The 17,054-nt window shown below is 41.3% G+C and overlaps 1 protein-coding gene across 2 annotated transcripts in view; it reads left to right on the top strand.

Moving 5' to 3' along the window:
- atad2 (ATPase family AAA domain containing 2) overlaps positions 1-16,710 on the top strand; it is a 28,788-nt gene extending 12,078 nt beyond the window's left edge. For both annotated transcript variants that reach the window (XM_086038918.1, XM_086038917.1), the window contains 19 exons: positions 3,397-3,512; positions 3,773-3,947; positions 4,120-4,208; positions 5,332-5,491; positions 7,197-7,287; positions 7,793-7,970; positions 12,381-12,517; positions 12,585-12,696; positions 12,785-12,971; positions 13,482-13,667; positions 13,791-13,926; positions 14,014-14,210; positions 14,418-14,577; positions 14,657-14,779; positions 14,929-15,105; positions 15,189-15,719; positions 15,849-15,979; positions 16,110-16,238; positions 16,374-16,710. In XM_086038918.1, the coding sequence (XP_085895044.1) occupies positions 3,397-3,512; positions 3,773-3,947; positions 4,120-4,208; positions 5,332-5,491; positions 7,197-7,287; positions 7,793-7,970; positions 12,381-12,517; positions 12,585-12,696; positions 12,785-12,971; positions 13,482-13,667; positions 13,791-13,926; positions 14,014-14,210; positions 14,418-14,577; positions 14,657-14,779; positions 14,929-15,105; positions 15,189-15,719; positions 15,849-15,979; positions 16,110-16,238; positions 16,374-16,406 (3,048 nt within the window). In that variant the 3' untranslated portion in view covers positions 16,407-16,710. The remainder of the gene's footprint in view (positions 1-3,396; positions 3,513-3,772; positions 3,948-4,119; positions 4,209-5,331; positions 5,492-7,196; positions 7,288-7,792; positions 7,971-12,380; positions 12,518-12,584; positions 12,697-12,784; positions 12,972-13,481; positions 13,668-13,790; positions 13,927-14,013; positions 14,211-14,417; positions 14,578-14,656; positions 14,780-14,928; positions 15,106-15,188; positions 15,720-15,848; positions 15,980-16,109; positions 16,239-16,373) is intronic.
- The last annotated feature ends 344 nt before the right edge of the window (positions 16,711-17,054 follow it).

Here is a 17,054-nt window from a genome sequence, read left to right as displayed (position 1 = left end):
GATGGTGGTGCCCAATTGCGTCTCCATTTGGTCATGGCCAAAATAATCAGGAAAACTGAAATGGTAAAAGAATTCAACATTATATCCACAATCGAGTGCAGGAAGTTTTGTTTTAAAGCATATATCATTATCACCTGGTTTTGAATAAGTTGATTATTGGGCTCTCAGGTCACACTCCTGGACCACGCTTTGTGAGAATTTATCATAAGTTTATCATCCCTCTGAACCAAGTCCCCTCCCTTAAAGGTCCTGTCAGGGTGAGTGTTTCTTCCTTGTGGGTCCCCACGCAGCTTCCCCCCAGAATTCACCAGAACAAAAGTCCGTAAACGAACAGGCAATCATGAACAATGTCAAGAAAAACAGGCAACGCGGTAGAGTGCGGCACAACGGACCAAAACATCTGGAGGAGGGCCAGGGGTTGGTCCGGGGCCAGGGCCGGAATGAGACTGCAGAAGGCATGGTAGGACCAACCGCACCGGCACATCAATGTCCACATGAGCAGGATTGAGTCGATCTATCGTAATACGTTCTGGCTTACCTCTAATGTCCACGACAAAGCTCTTAGCCCCTGCCTCCACCACCTGGAAGGACCCCTCATAGGGGGGCTGCAGCGGGGTCCAGTGGCCCTTGTGGTGGACGAAGGCTGGTTATGGTATGTCCGTGGGCACATAGTACTGGGGGAGGCCGTGGCGAGATATAGGATCGGGGCCAAAAACATCGGCAACACCCTGAAACACAGCCCATTGAGATGTTGCAGACCAGGTGGCTACGGCATTTAGGAGGAACTGTCCCGGAACACACAGTGGCTGACCATAAACCAGATCAGCAGAAGAGGCCAGAAAGTCCTCCTTGGGGGCAGAGCAAAGACCCAGCATGACCCACAGGAGACGGTTGGCCCAGTTGTCCATGAGGCTAGCCCACAGTGCGGCTTTCATAGAATGATGAAACCGCTCACAGACTCTATTGCCTTGTGGATGGTGTGCCAGTGGGGTGAATTTTCACCCCCAGACCCTAGGTGACTGTTCTGATGTAAGCTGTCGGCCCCTGTCAGAGGTGATGTCAGCTGGCATGCCGAAACGGACAACCCAAGATACGATAAATGTCTTAGCCACTTTTGCTGAGGTAGTCGATGACAGGGGAACAACTTCTGGCAACCTAGTTCTCCTGTCTATCATGATGTCTATCAGGGAGGGAAGCAGAGGTCCCACTAGGTCCACGTTCAAATGGTCAAACGTCTTTCTGGCACTAGAAAGGGTGCCAATGGGGCTCTGGTATGGCGTTGTCCCTTGGCGCGCTGACATGCCATACAGGAGCCAGCCCACGTCCTGATGTTTTTCCCTGAGGCCCCGTCATAGGAACTTGGCCCTCACCAGTGTAGTGGAAGCTTTCACTCCTGGTTGGGTAAGGCCATGGAAGGTGTCAAAAACACAACACCGCCAGCCAGCAGGTACCACGGGGCGTGTTTGGCAAGTGACACATCACAGGAGTGTGGCATTGGCATCAAATGTGATGCCTTCCAGACGCAGTAAACGCCAACACCCCAACTCTTGCAGGGAAAACTGGCAATGGCGTCTACACTGGTGGGCAGGGGAATGGCCTCTTGTGGCGTGACGTGGTGCCCCAGGAAGGTAATTGCTGATAGGTCGAATGACACTTGGCCAGGTTGACGATGAGGCCTTGCTCGCTGAGTCACTGGAACAGCAGACAGAGGTGCAACAAGTGTTTCTCTGCATCGACGCTGGCCACCAGGATGTCATCCAAGTAGACGAAAGGGGAACAGATTCTCTAACAGCTGAAACGTCTGTGCTGGCCCATTGAGGCTGAAAGGCAGGGTGTGAAGACAGACTCATTGAACACAACTTGCAGGTGTACGGGTACCTATTGGTCCACCTTTGGAAAGATGGCGGCCCCCGCTAGGTGGGCGGAAAAGTCCTGTATGTTCGGGACAGGATATTCGCCGGGGGTCGTGGCGTTCAGACGGCGGTAATTGCCACTGTCAGCCATGGTCACCATGTGCAGTGGGGAGGTGCATGGGTGCATGTTAAGGCAATCCACGGTGGCGATCCAAAGTGTGTTAGCCCCTCCATTCGTGCAGGGGTACGTAGCAAAAGCGACTGTACCGATAAGGCGACAGTTTGTAACATCCACAAGGAGATTAAAGGCTCAGAGAAAGTCCACGCCCAGCAGTGGTGTAGAGACAGAGGCCATTACAAGTAGGGTTGGCCATCGTTTGAATTTGGACTATTCCGGTTCTTTGATTCGATTCCGATATATATATAAAAAAAAACTGAGGTGCTTCCAAAGTTTTAACTTAAGTGCAATTTGACATTGATTCAAGTGTCACGATTAAACTGTTCCAGTAACTTCCTGATACACAGGAGTGCAACAAATAAAACCCCTTTCACAAAGCTCATATTTTAAGGACCGCAAATGTTCCAAAACTACCGTATTTTCCGGACTATGTCGCTCCAGAATAAAGGAAAAAACAAACAAGTCGCACTGGAATATAAGTCGCATTTTTGGGGGAACTTTATTTGAGATAAAAATAGAATAGAGGCAACAACAGGCTGAACGGTATGCTTACGTTACATACTTCCCCCCACCCCCCAAGAAGCCAAGTTGTCTCCGTCGCGTAACGCTAATATCAAATGCACAAGCTAGCAAATGAGTTAAACAAATAGACGTATTGGGCACCACTTCATCATACTTCATCAATGTATCGATACTTGGTATCGGCATAAAAAGTATCACGATACATCGCAATATTTTTTCCTAGCCCTATAATAACACACATACTGTAGATATTTATTTTATTGATGTAAATAAGATGGTTTTCGGACGTTTTTACCACGTCAATCACAAAACTATTGGAACGCTCTTTGTGATTGGATGGTCGAGTATGGAGAGGCGAAATTTATGCCAGCCTGCCCAGAGGCTTTCTTCTCACATTACACATAGAAAAATAGATTCGCTTTCGGGCTCACTCATACATGATGTCGGCTCGTAACATCCAGGGAGTGAGAGATTGCGTCTGCTGTAATGTCTTATTTCCGCAACCGGAAAATTGACATTTCAGCCGATCACAGATTTTGCATACAGTAAATGTAAAATATCGGCCGTTCTGATAGCCGATCAGATCAGTGTAAAATCTACCGAGTCATTGTTTTTCATATTTTTTATCTAAGGTTTTACATTTCACTGCAAATGTACAATATTGTTGGGAATTGAAAAGGATTTGCACTTGATGTACTTTAATCATCATTGCTCTAACATAACGTTAACAAAAAACGATACTATCGTTTATTGTGATAGTTTCTGGCAGAATATATCCTGAAGAATTTGTTAATCACAGGTGTATCTTTTGCTTTCTGGGACTGACCCAAAAATATGACGCAGGTGCGCTTTGACAGTATTGGTGGTTTGAGCAGACACATCTCATCCCTGAAGGAGATGGTGGTGTTCCCTCTGCTTTACCCAGAAGTCTTTGAGAGGTTCCACATACAGCCACCCAGGTAAACGGTATATGAACATAAGCAATGCTTGGCAACCATATAACCTTAGGCTGCCTTTAAAGGCAGTTATGTAGTTCATATGTAGTAATCTAATCTTGAAATACCATCTTTAAAATATTTTTGAGCTCTTATGAGAGCACTGAGAATATAACAATCCCCTGATGTAGATTTTCAACCGATGCCCTGCATTGCTGCGCTTTCAAACTATTAACTTAATCAATTATAAACCACCGCTTGTCATGTTTTCATTTGGCTTGTAGGGGCTGTCTATTTTACGGTCCCCCAGGCACTGGGAAAACGCTGGTAGCTCGAGCGTTGGCCAACGAATGCAGTCAGGGAGAAAGAAAGGTGTCGTTCTTTATGAGGAAAGGTGCTGATTGCCTCAGTAAGTGGGTCGGAGAGTCTGAGAGACAGCTACGCCTTCTGTTTGACCAGGTGAATAAAACATATCAAAACATTTTCTTTCAGACATTTCATGTTTTGTCAAGCTTTGCTCATTACAAATAAAATCTTCTGCTTGATTTTTTTCACCTTAGATTGTTTTCTATTTACCATATTGCATTTAAATAAGCTTTCCCTCTGACATTACATTTTCATTATCATCAAGGCGTACCAAATGCGTCCAGCTATCATTTTCTTTGATGAAATTGATGGTTTGGCTCCAGTCAGGTCCAGTCGACAAGACCAGATTCACAGGTGAGCATTGCTCTTTGAGAGTTTATCTGTGGGAATTTAATTTTGTGAGGCCGGGAACCATTGATGTTGGATGTTGGCATATTCCTGACTCGCAATCTCTGTTCTAGTTCATCCTAGAGGTGTTTGATGGGATTGAGGTCAGGTGTATCAAGTTTCTCCACCTAAAAGTCATTAGAGCAACATGCATTTATTCAAATTGTATTGTGGGCTGGGCCACAGTCATGTTAGAAAAGGGCCTTCCAAACTGTTTCCACTAAGTTGGAAGTATAAAACAGTCAACGTGCGGCTAGCACGTCTAACATGCACGGTATCATCCGGTATATAATGTTTCTTATACGAGGAAGGTCTTTTTAGCCCAAAACGTCAAACTTAAATAGCGAGAGTTATTATATTGTAGCGTCTTCAAGGAACACGCCGTCAGACGTAGTTTAATTATCAAAAATGTATCATTATTAATCCAAGTACAACTGCTTGCGCTCTTTCGCCGCTGCTCCACTCGCGTGCCGTACGATGCATTCATGAACCTCGGAAACATCACAACTCAGCAACACACAAATCCGACCACAACACACACATTCGTTACAATATGCTGTTGAACATTCAAAGATTTCAATGCCTAAAAAGTGTATACAAATTCATAAAGACTTTTTAATTTTTTTTCATTATAAAAAGAGTTTTGATATAGTTAGCAATAATTGTAACTGTTATTGTATGTATTTTTTTATCACAAAAAGTGTATACATGTACTGTAACAACAACTTGTCTTTAACTTTTAGGTGTGTCATAGGCTTTTGCTGCTGAGTGTTTAAAGATTTCAGTGTCTTAATAATTTACTAAATTAAGAGATCTTTATTGGTAGTGTATTTTTTATTCTGGTGTAATTTCTTAGAATATCACCAGAATGGTTTGCTTTTATTTTTTTTTTTCTAAAAAAATTACCATTTACTTGTCATTTTTTCAAAATAAACATGTTTAAAAAAAAGCATTTTTTTGTACCGAAATATACCGAATTGAAATGTTATTTAGCGTCCCGTTACACCCCTAGTAGATTACTTTGAATGATCTGATGTGTTTGTCTTAGTTCAGTAGATTACTGTCAAAGCTTTCATTATTGTGTCTATAGTTCCATTGTGTCGACTCTTCTGGCTCTCATGGATGGATTAGATGGCAGAGGAGAGATTGTGGTGATTGGTGCCACCAACAGACTGGACTCCATTGATCCGGCTCTCAGACGCCCGGGCCGCTTTGACAGAGAGTTCCTTTTTGGGCTCCCCGACAGAGAGGTACTGACATGCTTAAGACATCAACTTGCCCTTCAGAAGATTCTTAACTCAAAGATTTTAGTAAATGTAATTGAATCATGCTTTATCTGTGGGCAGGCGCAAGACAACATTTTTTGGTCCTGTACAAAGAGGGAAAAAGTATTGCCATTCTGTACTTAAGGAGAAGAACAATTGTGTAAAAAATGTAAACGTACTCATTCAAATAATTACTCAAGTAAAAGTATAAAAGTACAGGCTCTAAAATGCACTAGACGCATCAAGCACACACTTCCTACTGGTTGTTCGTTGTGTTGTCGTCGCTGCAAAGCTCATGTCAGGGTCCCTCTATAACCTCACTCTGAGCTTTTGAAGCCGCCAACTTCGTGGCCTGTACTCCCAAGCCGATGACACTTTGACGACGCGGCTTCGAAGCCCGAGTATGTGGGCCTCGGAAGGCAGCGTTGCCGCCACCGTCACGGGTGCCTCTTGTGTACCTCCGTTTGGGAACATGCATCTTAGACAAACATCAATTTTATTGTTAGTTAGAAACGACGGGAAGGTAGAAGGTGTAGAATAACGTTCATGTAGCCTAAATCAATCGAAAATTAATTTAAGTAATTTTCCATGATCATTAACAGAACCGTTAAGCGTGGACCTTATCGATACTGCAGTTTTTAAAAAATTCAGCCCCAGGGACATTATAGTACCAAGGATCGAATTCCATTCCAATACTGGCAGTTGAATGAGCTCGTTTACCTGCCAGTTGAGTAGAAGCAAAGCTGGGCATCGCCTAACCGCCACAAGTTCTCTTCTGCATATTTAAACGACCCATGTGGTCCCAGTCCGTCCCTCGTCGGCGACAGCCAATCGTCAAACGTCAAATTTAGATTGCGAGATTTATCATATTGTAGCGTCTACCAGGAACGTCAGACTTTGTTTAATTATCACGTTTTTATTAATGGAAGTACAACTGCTCGCGCTCTTCTTGTTCTCCGCTGCTCCTCTCGCTTGCCGTACGATGCATTCTTTAACCTCGGAAATGTCACAACTCAGCAACACACAAATCTGACCACAACACAGATAGCCAAATTCGTTATAATATGCTGTTGAACATTCAAAGATTTCAATGCCTAAAAAGTGTATACAATTTCATAAAGGCTTTTTAAAGTTACTGTATTTTTTTTCATTGTACAAAGAGTTTTAATATGGTTAGAAATAATTGTAACTGTTATTGTATATCACTGTTGTGTTTTTTTCATCACAAAAAGTGTATATATGTACTGTAATGACAACTTTAACTTGAATACCTAAATGTGCCATAGGCTGTAGCTGCTGAGTGTTTAAAGAGTTCAGTGTCTTAATAATTTACAAAATTTAGAGATCTTTATTGTTAGTATATTTTTTTATTCTAGTGTAATTTCTTAGAATGTCACCCAAATGGTTCCCTTTTTTTTTTTTTCTTAAAAAAATTTACCATTTACTTGTCATCTTTTCAAAATAAACATCTGATATCAGATCTGTTTTTTTGTACCGAAAATATACCGAACCGAAGTTTCCAAGAATCCGAACCGAAATGTGATTTAGCGTACCGCTACACCCCTAATAAATACTCAGTAAAGTAAAGTACTGGTTAATAACTACTCAAGACAGCAACAAAGTATTTGTACTTGGTTACTTCTCATCTCTTCCCTTAATGCCAATGCTATGATCTCATTTTGTCTGGCAGGCTAGAAGGGACATTTTGAAGATCCACACCAGACTGTGGACACCACCTCTCTCTAACAGTTTCATAGAGGAGCTGGCTGATAAGTGTGTTGGTATGTTTGCAAGTGCTCCCATTATTGTTGAAAAATGTAATTGACCTTTAGATTAAAAAACATGCTAAAACCAACATGTCAGCGTTGGTCTCTTTTGCCTAACCGTCGCTGTTCCGTCGAGACATACTCTTTTGTTTTAATAGTGTCTTCCAACATTGTAGTCTAAACTTACTCCAATATCGTTGTATAACAAATTCTATTCTATAGCAAATCTCTATTGTTACATGTTACACATTTCACAGTGACATCACACCATGCCCACTAATAGCAACAGCAGCAAGTGCAGGGTTTAAGAAGTACAACACATACAAACAGGACTCAGGCCATGTTAAGTCTTATCGTTTAAGGCAATATATGCTGCTAAAACAGCAGGTGACAGTCCTGAAATTGACGCGTGTGCTGAACTTTGGACATCCCAGCATTTGTTTTAGATTGCAACTATTGAAACTTTGGTTTCATAATAGTCTCTTGTGGTCAGTTTAAAACAATTGTCTTTCCCTTCTAGGTTATTGTGGAGCAGACATTAAGGCTGTGTGTTCGGAGGCGGCACTCTGTGCACTACGGCGTCGCTATCCACAAATTTACTCCTCATCACAGAAACTTGTGCTTGATGTTGATTCTATCGCAATCACAGCTAAAGACTTCATGTGCGCCATGTCCAAGATGGTGCCTGCTGCACAGAGGTATGGCCACTAATAGCTCAAATATTCTAATAATGACACTGGTCAACAACAATTTTTAATCAGAGATGGGTTTTTGTCAGGGCTCTACACTGCAACCAATATGCCCGCAAATGCAGGCAACATTGTATTGTGTGTAGGTTAAAATTTATTTCGGCCTCACGAGCACGAGTACATGTTTTAATTTGCGGTGCAACTGATCATCGTTGATCCATGACCCTATGGATCACTTGTCACAGTTCGGGCGGCGCATGGTCCGCGGATTGATTGGTAAAAAAAAAAAAGTACTCTTTTACGTGAAGGCAGCATGTTCAATCCACATTGCACATTTGCTATAGTAAAGTATAGTGGTGGTTATGTCAAGCGGAGGAAATTTTGTAAGTGGATCATGTGTGTCGCATGTATGGGAGCATTTTGGCAACTAGGGGTAAAACAAGTCTTAGAGTAATGCAGCTATCTAAAAAAAATGTGACGATTTTGAAGGGTCCGATTCCAAAATCCCCATTGGAAATCATTGTACTTTCATTGCTTATAACGTCCAAAAACAGCGATCAATTGGCACCAAAATTTATGTGGACATCTCTACTAATGCCAACTTCAACATATCAAAAGGATTAACCTCTCCATAGCTGATTTATATGAGAAAGAGGAAAGGTGGAAGTCAGCAGAGCTCCATAGGCTGGAACCAGCGCATACAGCTTCCTTGCTTCAAAAAAAAAAAAAAGAAAAAAAACACTGCTTCTTTGCTTATCACGGTTAGAACGGGTGAGGCATTAAACACCAGTCAGGATATTTACAGAGACTGAAGTGGAAATGAGACGTGCACATTTATTTGGATGAGGAGTGCCCCAGATTTTCATCTTACAACGCGCAGTCCAATTTGGAAGGTAAATGGCACGTCCCAATGCGGCCACACTCGGCTGTGTAGTCAGCCTCGCTGGAACTTTTCGTTAGCTGTTCAGTGAGGGCTTTTGTCACTCTCAAGCCGCTTCACTCGGGCCGATGAGCTTCACACAGCAGTGCAGCCTTTGGAAATCAATTTGTTACACGTTGGGGAGACACTGGGGATGCACAGACTTATTATATACTGTATAAGCCCGTGATGCGATGCCGCTCCATGGCTGGACTTGCTGTCCTCATACATTGCCAATGATAATGGGAGTTGGTCGCCAAAAAAACAACAGATAGGTTGCACTGCAGAGGCTGTATTTATGACACTTGTTCCCTACGCTCATTAAACTCCCTTATCTATGCACATTAAACTCAACTCAAGATTCTTCTTTTCATTCTCAATTGCTCCTTAAACAGCTGTGCACTGCTTCGCATACAGACTTCCACATTTCTCCCTCCAACCGCAAATGGCTGATGAATAGGGGAGGGCGAAATGGGCAAAAAAATATATATAATCGATATTTTTTCAAAAAACTCGATAACGATAATTTGACGATAGTCTACAAAAAATATTTTAAATCTCCACTTGCTTCACAGACCAATTGTGGATAGACAGCGTTTGTGAACAACATCTCTTTTAAATTGCTAAATACAGCTTCTGCAAAACATAATGATATTCTACGACAATGTTTAACAATAAAAAACAAAAAAATATGCATAGACTTGCATTGATTTTTGGGAATATTTATGTCATTTAAATGTCTGTGCTGTTATTCCATAATGATGTGACATTTTAAGCTGCAGTAGGTACTGGTGTACCACTGCCAACTACTAGATGAATCAGAATGAGAAAAAGGTGTAAACTACAGCAATTAGAATGAGAAAAAATGTATTTGATATGTGACGTGTCACCCAGCGAGAGAAAAAAAAGACGTCGTCATGACAACACCCATTTCTCATACATTAGCCAACGTATTCAGAATAAATTTGAATAACCAAACTGCAATTTACAGAAAAGTGCATTTTTCCGCTCATTCATCGCTGTGATACGTAGACTTGTGACTTTATTCATGTTTGGGTGTATGCTGGCGTCACACTAATATACCGTTGTAGTTTGTGCAACATGTCTGGGGAATACAGGCTAGTTATGAATGATGCGGACTAAAAGCGTGTAAACTGAATGTTTACCGACGTAAAATCCAGGATGTTACGTTTGCCTTAAGTACTGCGTGAGTGAGTGCATGCATTTATATTTGTTGGTTCAACTTGGTGACTGTTTTCTGCTTTTGTTTCGCGTGCTTGCGCGGTCGCCAAGTTTTCCTCGTAATAAAAATGGCTCGTGGTGCAACAGAATTGCCCTTCGCGGTGACCGTTTTGGCAAATCTAACAATGTTATTCCCACCGACGTCAGTCTTGTCAACTCCAAACCATTTAGACTACGGACAACGTGGACTCGTGCCTTGCTATAAATCACGTGACCGGGCCCTGCCCGCTGATTCGGCGAATCACTTCCTCCTCTTCTGCTGTCAATGCACACTGATTTTTCAGCATTTCCTCCAACTTTGCGGCCGTCGGCTGACTCGCTTCGAGGCAGTATTAATACTCGATAATGTAAAATTACACATCGTGTAGGCAAGATTGACGATGATATCAATAGCGATATATATCGCCCACTTCTACTGATCAATATTCAATATGAGGGCAGACTCGGACAGTTTCATTGGTCCACTGGAATTTCATTGATCATTGTGATGAGACTAGGGGTAAATCTGTTGACAGCTTGAAGCTTGTCATTTAAAAAAAAACGGGAAAAAAACGCATCACATAAAGCTGCAGGGTCCAAAGTTTTGGGGAAAGTTGTGATTTATAATCTGGAATTTATGGTAAACATTGACGTCTCCTGAGATCTGCGATGGATTCAAACGCAGTCGGACATTTCAGACAGAAAAAAAGTCCATCAATGCATTTAACGTTAATAACTGCAAATATCTAAACAATGTGTGCTTTCTATCAATCTATAAAAGTTGACATATCAAGAAGAATGATGGTGTTGAAATCACTTAATTTTACATAATTATAATCACTAATACGTATTTTCACTTTTACAGCAAATGAATATCGGCATCGGTTATCGGCCCCTTAACTACTGACAATTGGTATCGGCCCTGAAAAAGACATCGGTCTATCACTAGTTTCTACCCCCATGCTTCACCTCCAAATACGGCGAGTGGAGTTGAGACCACAAAGTTCAATTTTGAACTCATCTGTCGACATGACTTTATCCCATGACTCCTCTTGATCATCCAGATGGTATTTTGCAAACTTCAGATTGGCCTGGACCTGTATTGACTTAAGCAGGTGTACCTTCTCTGCGATGCATGATTTTAAACCATGAGGTCTCAGTGTATTGCCAATAGTAACTTTTCAAACAAGGGTCCCACCTCTCTACAGGTCATTGAACATCCCCTCCTGTGTAGTTCTGGTCGGATTCCTTGCCTTTCTCAGTATCACTGAAACCCCACAAGGTGTGACCTTGCCTGGATCACTGCCCTCCAAGGGAGATCTACAGTCATCAATTAGCCTCTTCCATTTTCTGATAATTGCTCCCAACAGTTGATCTTTTTTTCACCAAACTGCTTGGCAATTGCCCCATAGCCCATTCCAGCATTGTGGGGGTCTACAATGTTGTCCCTGGTGGCTCTTTGGTCTTACTCATGGTAGTAGCGGACAAGTGCTACTAATTTAGATTAATAAGTGCATTGGAAGTGGACTTTTTAAAAGCAGAGCGACAGGTATTTCAGGGCCAGGATTCTTGCTGATTGGCATGTGTTCAAATACTTATTTTTAGCACTCATGTACAAATTGTTTAAAAAAAACCATACGATGTGATTTCCAGGTTGTTGTTTTTTTTTACAAATTACTTTCAAATACTTACCTCACTGTTTATATTCAAAAGTCCCAAGTCCATCAATACAGTATAAGAGTACTATAAAGAGTTATGACTCATAAATCCACAAGTTATTCATTAAAATAATTTTGAAAAGATTCCAACTGAAGTATTATATATTTTTTCAATTGCATGATTTGAAGCTACAATTTTACAAGTACTATAGATCAAATAATGCTCCTTTGTTAACGAATAAATCTTTCATATTCAAATCATACTCCTTGCCCCGCCCCCCTTTCCTTCCTTTTGGCAATAATAAATATATTAAGTCATATTTACATGAAAATGGTCATTAATATACACTTTACCTTTTAAATAATAAAAATAAACAAGTTATTTAAATAGTCATATTTCACCATCTTGTGGTTACATCTGTGTTCTTTTTTTTAACTCACTGTGATCGGCGATTGGCCCCAAAAATGCTGATCGTGTGAAGCATAATGCTATATGTTTGTGTATACAACATAGAATAATTTTGAGCAGAAAACGTTAATTGGATTAAGTACATCTAGAGAGAGAACGAAAGACAAATACATATTTTTGTATGTAAATTTGACGCTGAATGTAATCATTAGGGCTGTAGTGTCACCAGCCAAGGCTCTGATGCCTGCAATTCGTCCATTACTGAGCGCTGCCCTGCAGGAGATCCTCCACACTGTCAGCAAAGTGTTCCCACACGCTGAGCAGGGCTTTAAAAGGAAGAAGACACAAGGTATTGCCCGTTTTCAAACATCAAATCTCTTTCCTCAGTCAGTCTTCAGAACTGTGTGTGTTTACAGATCAGTGTTGTGTGTCTGAGGATGACCTAATATTCAGTGATGATGAGGAGCGATCTAGTGGACAGACCCCTCAAAAGAAGACTGTCTCAAGAGGAATCCTCAGCATTGAAAGGTTTAATTAATGCCATATCTAAATGTGATTTGTTTAATCAACTCTTACAGGGCTCACCCCATCTTTTCCTTTGTCAATCTTCGCATAGAAGTGCATTGAGCCAGCCAACCTCTTACCGTCCCAGGCTTCTTTTGGAGGGTCGACCCGGCTCAGGTCAAAGCTCCCATCTGGCTCCTGCTGTTCTCCATTCTCTTGAGAAATTGACAGTGTACACACTAGACATGGCGGTGCTGTTTGGAGGCAGTGCAACTGCACCAGAGGAGACTTGTGCACAGGTAGGTCAGATATCATTGAGCAGTCATTTATTGTATGCTGTAAAAAACAGCATACTGAGTTGCACTGTAAAAAATACAGGCAGTCAACTTGGACACAATACGGGTTTGTACGCTGTAAAAAAAAAAACAGCTTACAAAATAGCACTGTAAAAGAAATCTGTGATGTAGCGAGTCCGCGAAAAGTGAACCGCAATATAGTGAGGGACCACTGTATATGAAATTACAAATTTACGCTTACGTTTTTGTCTATTTAAATAGAGAATCAGGAGTAGTCAGGCTGGGAAGGCAACAACTAATTAATGAGCTGAAGTTTTTTCATAAGTTTTTTTCTACTTAGGAATGTCATAATATTATGTTTCCATCACACCATGAAATAAAATGTGGGCTAGACAATCCTCAGTACAATTTTGTGATTGGTTTATATGTGTATTGTAGCATTTAATGTAATGTGATGTATTGATTGAAATGTTTGTTGCACATGTTCATGCCACAATATCATATGCTCTGCAGATATTTGTTGAGGCCAAGCGGACCTCTCCAAGTGTCCTGTACATCCCCCACATTGGACAGTGGTGGGAGACAGTAGGTCCTGCATTAAAAGCCACTTTTCTCAGCCTACTTGGCTCCCTCCCTGCCTTCGCTCCTATACTGCTACTGGCTACTTGCAGTCTACAGTACTCTGAACTCAGGTTTGAGGTATGAAGATCAGTGAAACCATGTTTGGTGTAGGCAGGCAACCAATAATTGCCTAAGATGAAGTGAAGATGCACCTTTTGGTCTTCAAGAAAGTTCCTTCACCTCACACTGTTTTCTCTGCAGGTTCAGGAGTTGTTTAAGGTGGAGTATGGGGAGGTTTACCATGTCCAAGCCCCCAGCAGCCGAGAAAGAAGAAATTTCTTTGAAGACCTGATGCTTAATCAGGCTGCCAAAGCTCCTGCCTCTAAAAGGAAATCCAGTGAGACCAACTCTTCATGTTTTTGTAGGGAGCATTGTTGAATTTTACATTCAATTTATTGAAAACAATTTTGACTTTCTCCAATAGCACCCCACTCTTTGGAGGTGCTTCCTATTGCTCCTCCCCCACCGCCACGTCAGCTGGCGGAGCAGGAGGCCCGAAAACTGGCAGAACAAGAGGAAGACACCCTCAGAGAGCTCCGCCTCTTCTTACGGGACGTCACAAACCGCTTGTCCCAAGATAAACGCTTCAAGGCTTTTACAAAGCCTGTGGATTTGGAGGAGGTGGTCATTCCTCTGTTATTCCCTAAGTGTTAATCTGCCTCAATGCCAAATTTACTTAATTCTTTGTCATTGACAATGTTTTAAGAATTCACTTTCAGAGTTATCTTGATTTTTTTTTCTCCCCCCATGGGGGCGCCAAAGTAAGCATTTAAAACTTTCACATACGTTTGAGTTGTTCTGTTTACACTGTACCCTCACCTTGTCTAGGTGCCAGATTATGCTGCTGTAATAAAGAAGCCTATGGACTTGTCAACTGTGCTTTCAAAGATTGACCTCCATCAGTATGTGACCGTCAAAGACTTTCTTCAAGATGTAGATCTCATTTGGCAGAATGCCCTAGAATACAACCCAGACAGGGACCCCTCAGGTAAACACTTTCGATTTAGAATAAAGGACTGATTAGATGGCACAGATCCCTTTTGTTTACTAACTTTTTCCTCTTGCAGACCGCCAGATTCGGCATAGGGCATGTGCACTTAAAGACACGGTGCATGCCATCATACGACATGAATTGGATGAAAATTTTGAGAAGATTTGTGATGAAATCAAAGATTCACGCATCAATAGAGGTGCGTGCGTGTGTGTGAGTGTGATACCTTCATCCAAGCAACTAGATTCACCCAAATTTGTTAAACGCAGTTTAAACTAATGAGGATTGACATCTTGGTGACGTATGATATTCATCAGCATCATTTGTTTTCACCTTGTTTATCCACAGGTTGCTCCACTGCACAGTACGCGCCCTCCTTTTACCATGTCCTCCCCAAACAGGCCAAAGTTCTGACTGAAGCTAACAAGATGGCTGAGAAGACTCCTCAACGAGAGCTGGTCAAAGCCACAACCGTGTTGACTCCTAGTACTTCTTCCTCTATATATAGTACACCTAAAAGCACAGGTAGAGGTTATGTGTATTTTTTTAAATGAGTAAAAGTAAGTCACAACAATCAGTCCTGACAAATATCTATCTTGATCATCCAGTGCAGAGGAAGAAACGTCGGAAGAGTCGATGGTCCTCAGGCTTCTATTCAAAGAAGGTGTCATCATCATCATCATCTCACGTCTCTAAAGAGGATATGCTGCACTTAGGCACTGATAATGACGATGACGATGCAGATGAAGAAACTGAGCTAGAGAAAGGAATGATCACAGAGCTGGATGAAGAAGAAGACAAGGAGGTTAAAGTGGTGGTTAAAGACACTTTGAAGGATGGTATTCAGAGTGAAAGTGAAAAAAGGAGTGCTGAGGACCAGACACAAAACAACATAGTCAACAAAGATCAGTCCGATTTAGAAGTTACAGCAGAGAACCCAATCAGTGTTGGGCATAGCTCAACGAGCATTAAAGAACATAACCAGGGAGAGTTGGACACATCAGGAAACCAAAATGTGACACAGGAAAGCAACAGCAAGATGACAGGGCATGAGCCCGAACCAATGGAGGTTGTTACCACAGACAATGGTAACACAGAGCACTCTGGGGCCCTCAGAGGAGATAAGGACTCCGGCGCAGGTTTGAGTTTGCCACTGTAGTTCTCAGGAATTAGGAATTACTTTATTACTTTCCACAGAAGCCTCATTGTCTATCTTACTCCAAGCTATGTTCATGTTTTTCCCTGTGGCTCTGTGTTTTATGTCATAGAGAGAAGCATAAAGCGCATGACCCGGCCCTCAAAGAATACTGTTCATCAGCAGCAGTTTGATATGGAAAAAGCTCTGCAGATCCGTGACCAGGAAAAACCTTCACTAGTAGTGGACAGGGACAAATTAAAGGTGGGGTGTTGACTTGTGTATGTGTGTGCTACGTCATGGCTTAAGATATTAAACGAGATAACCTTTATTGGTCTCACAATGGGTAAATTTACAACGTTGACTGCATCCTTTTGATTTCATTCTTATCAAGGAGCTATTGGACAAAGTTGTGACTAAGACTGATGGCTATGAGGTCCACAAGTTGGAGAAACTCTATGCTCTCCTCTGTCAAAGTGTCTACAGACACAGAAGAGACCATCATAAAGATGCATTAATAAGGGTTGGTATTGCATTTAATAATTCTTATGATTGATGACACAATAGTCAAGGATAAAAGTAATTAATGTACATCAATAACCATGAATGTTTGTGGTTATTAATAATTCTGTCATCTTTTGACATTTTCTTTCAATAGGAGTTGGAGCAAGAGATCAGTGATTTCTGTTGACAATTCTAAAGGAGCTATGTGATGTTTTTACATTCTAATTACGCACGTCATGCTTGAAGGATCTTTGTCAGCACTCATCTGTGAAAACATACATCAGTGGTTTTGTTCAAATACTTTTGTGCATAAAGTGAATCTTTCTATTATCTTATTATCTATTGTTTCTATCTAAATAAATGGATTCCTCTTTATAAATAATGCTGTATATCTTCTGTCTTTTTTTATCGACAACTTTTTTAAAACCCGTTTGAAGAAACATTTCTATTCGATGGCTTTTGATCTGACCTGAGACTGACAAATTTTCGGCTGTTTTCCGGTGTCTACTGTACATAGTGTTTTGTGTTAATTTGTTGAGTTCACTTGTTCTATTATAGCTATTTTTGTTGTATATAAAGTGCTTTGTTACAGCTGTAGCTGTTGTGAAATGCGCTATATAAATAAAATTGTATTGTATTGTACAACTTGAGCAATTTAGCTACTCAAATCTATTGCGTCTGCGGAAACATTGCCTTTATTTTTTATTTATTTTTTGCCATTCAATACGTGTGAATAAGTGTTGACCAGGGGGAGAAAGGCCGCCGTTATTTAAATGAAAAAAAGTGCAATGTCAGATGTGGCCTCAAGTAGCTTCTCGTGCTGCCCTGATAGGTC

This window comes from Filicampus tigris, chromosome 8, assembly GCF_054856515.1.
Source record: "Filicampus tigris isolate MCC_2025a chromosome 8, RoL_Ftig_1.0, whole genome shotgun sequence".
NCBI lineage: Eukaryota > Metazoa > Chordata > Actinopteri > Syngnathiformes > Syngnathidae > Filicampus > Filicampus tigris.
Note: the sequence above shows the minus strand (reverse complement) of the source record. Positions and strands in the feature narration are given on the sequence as shown.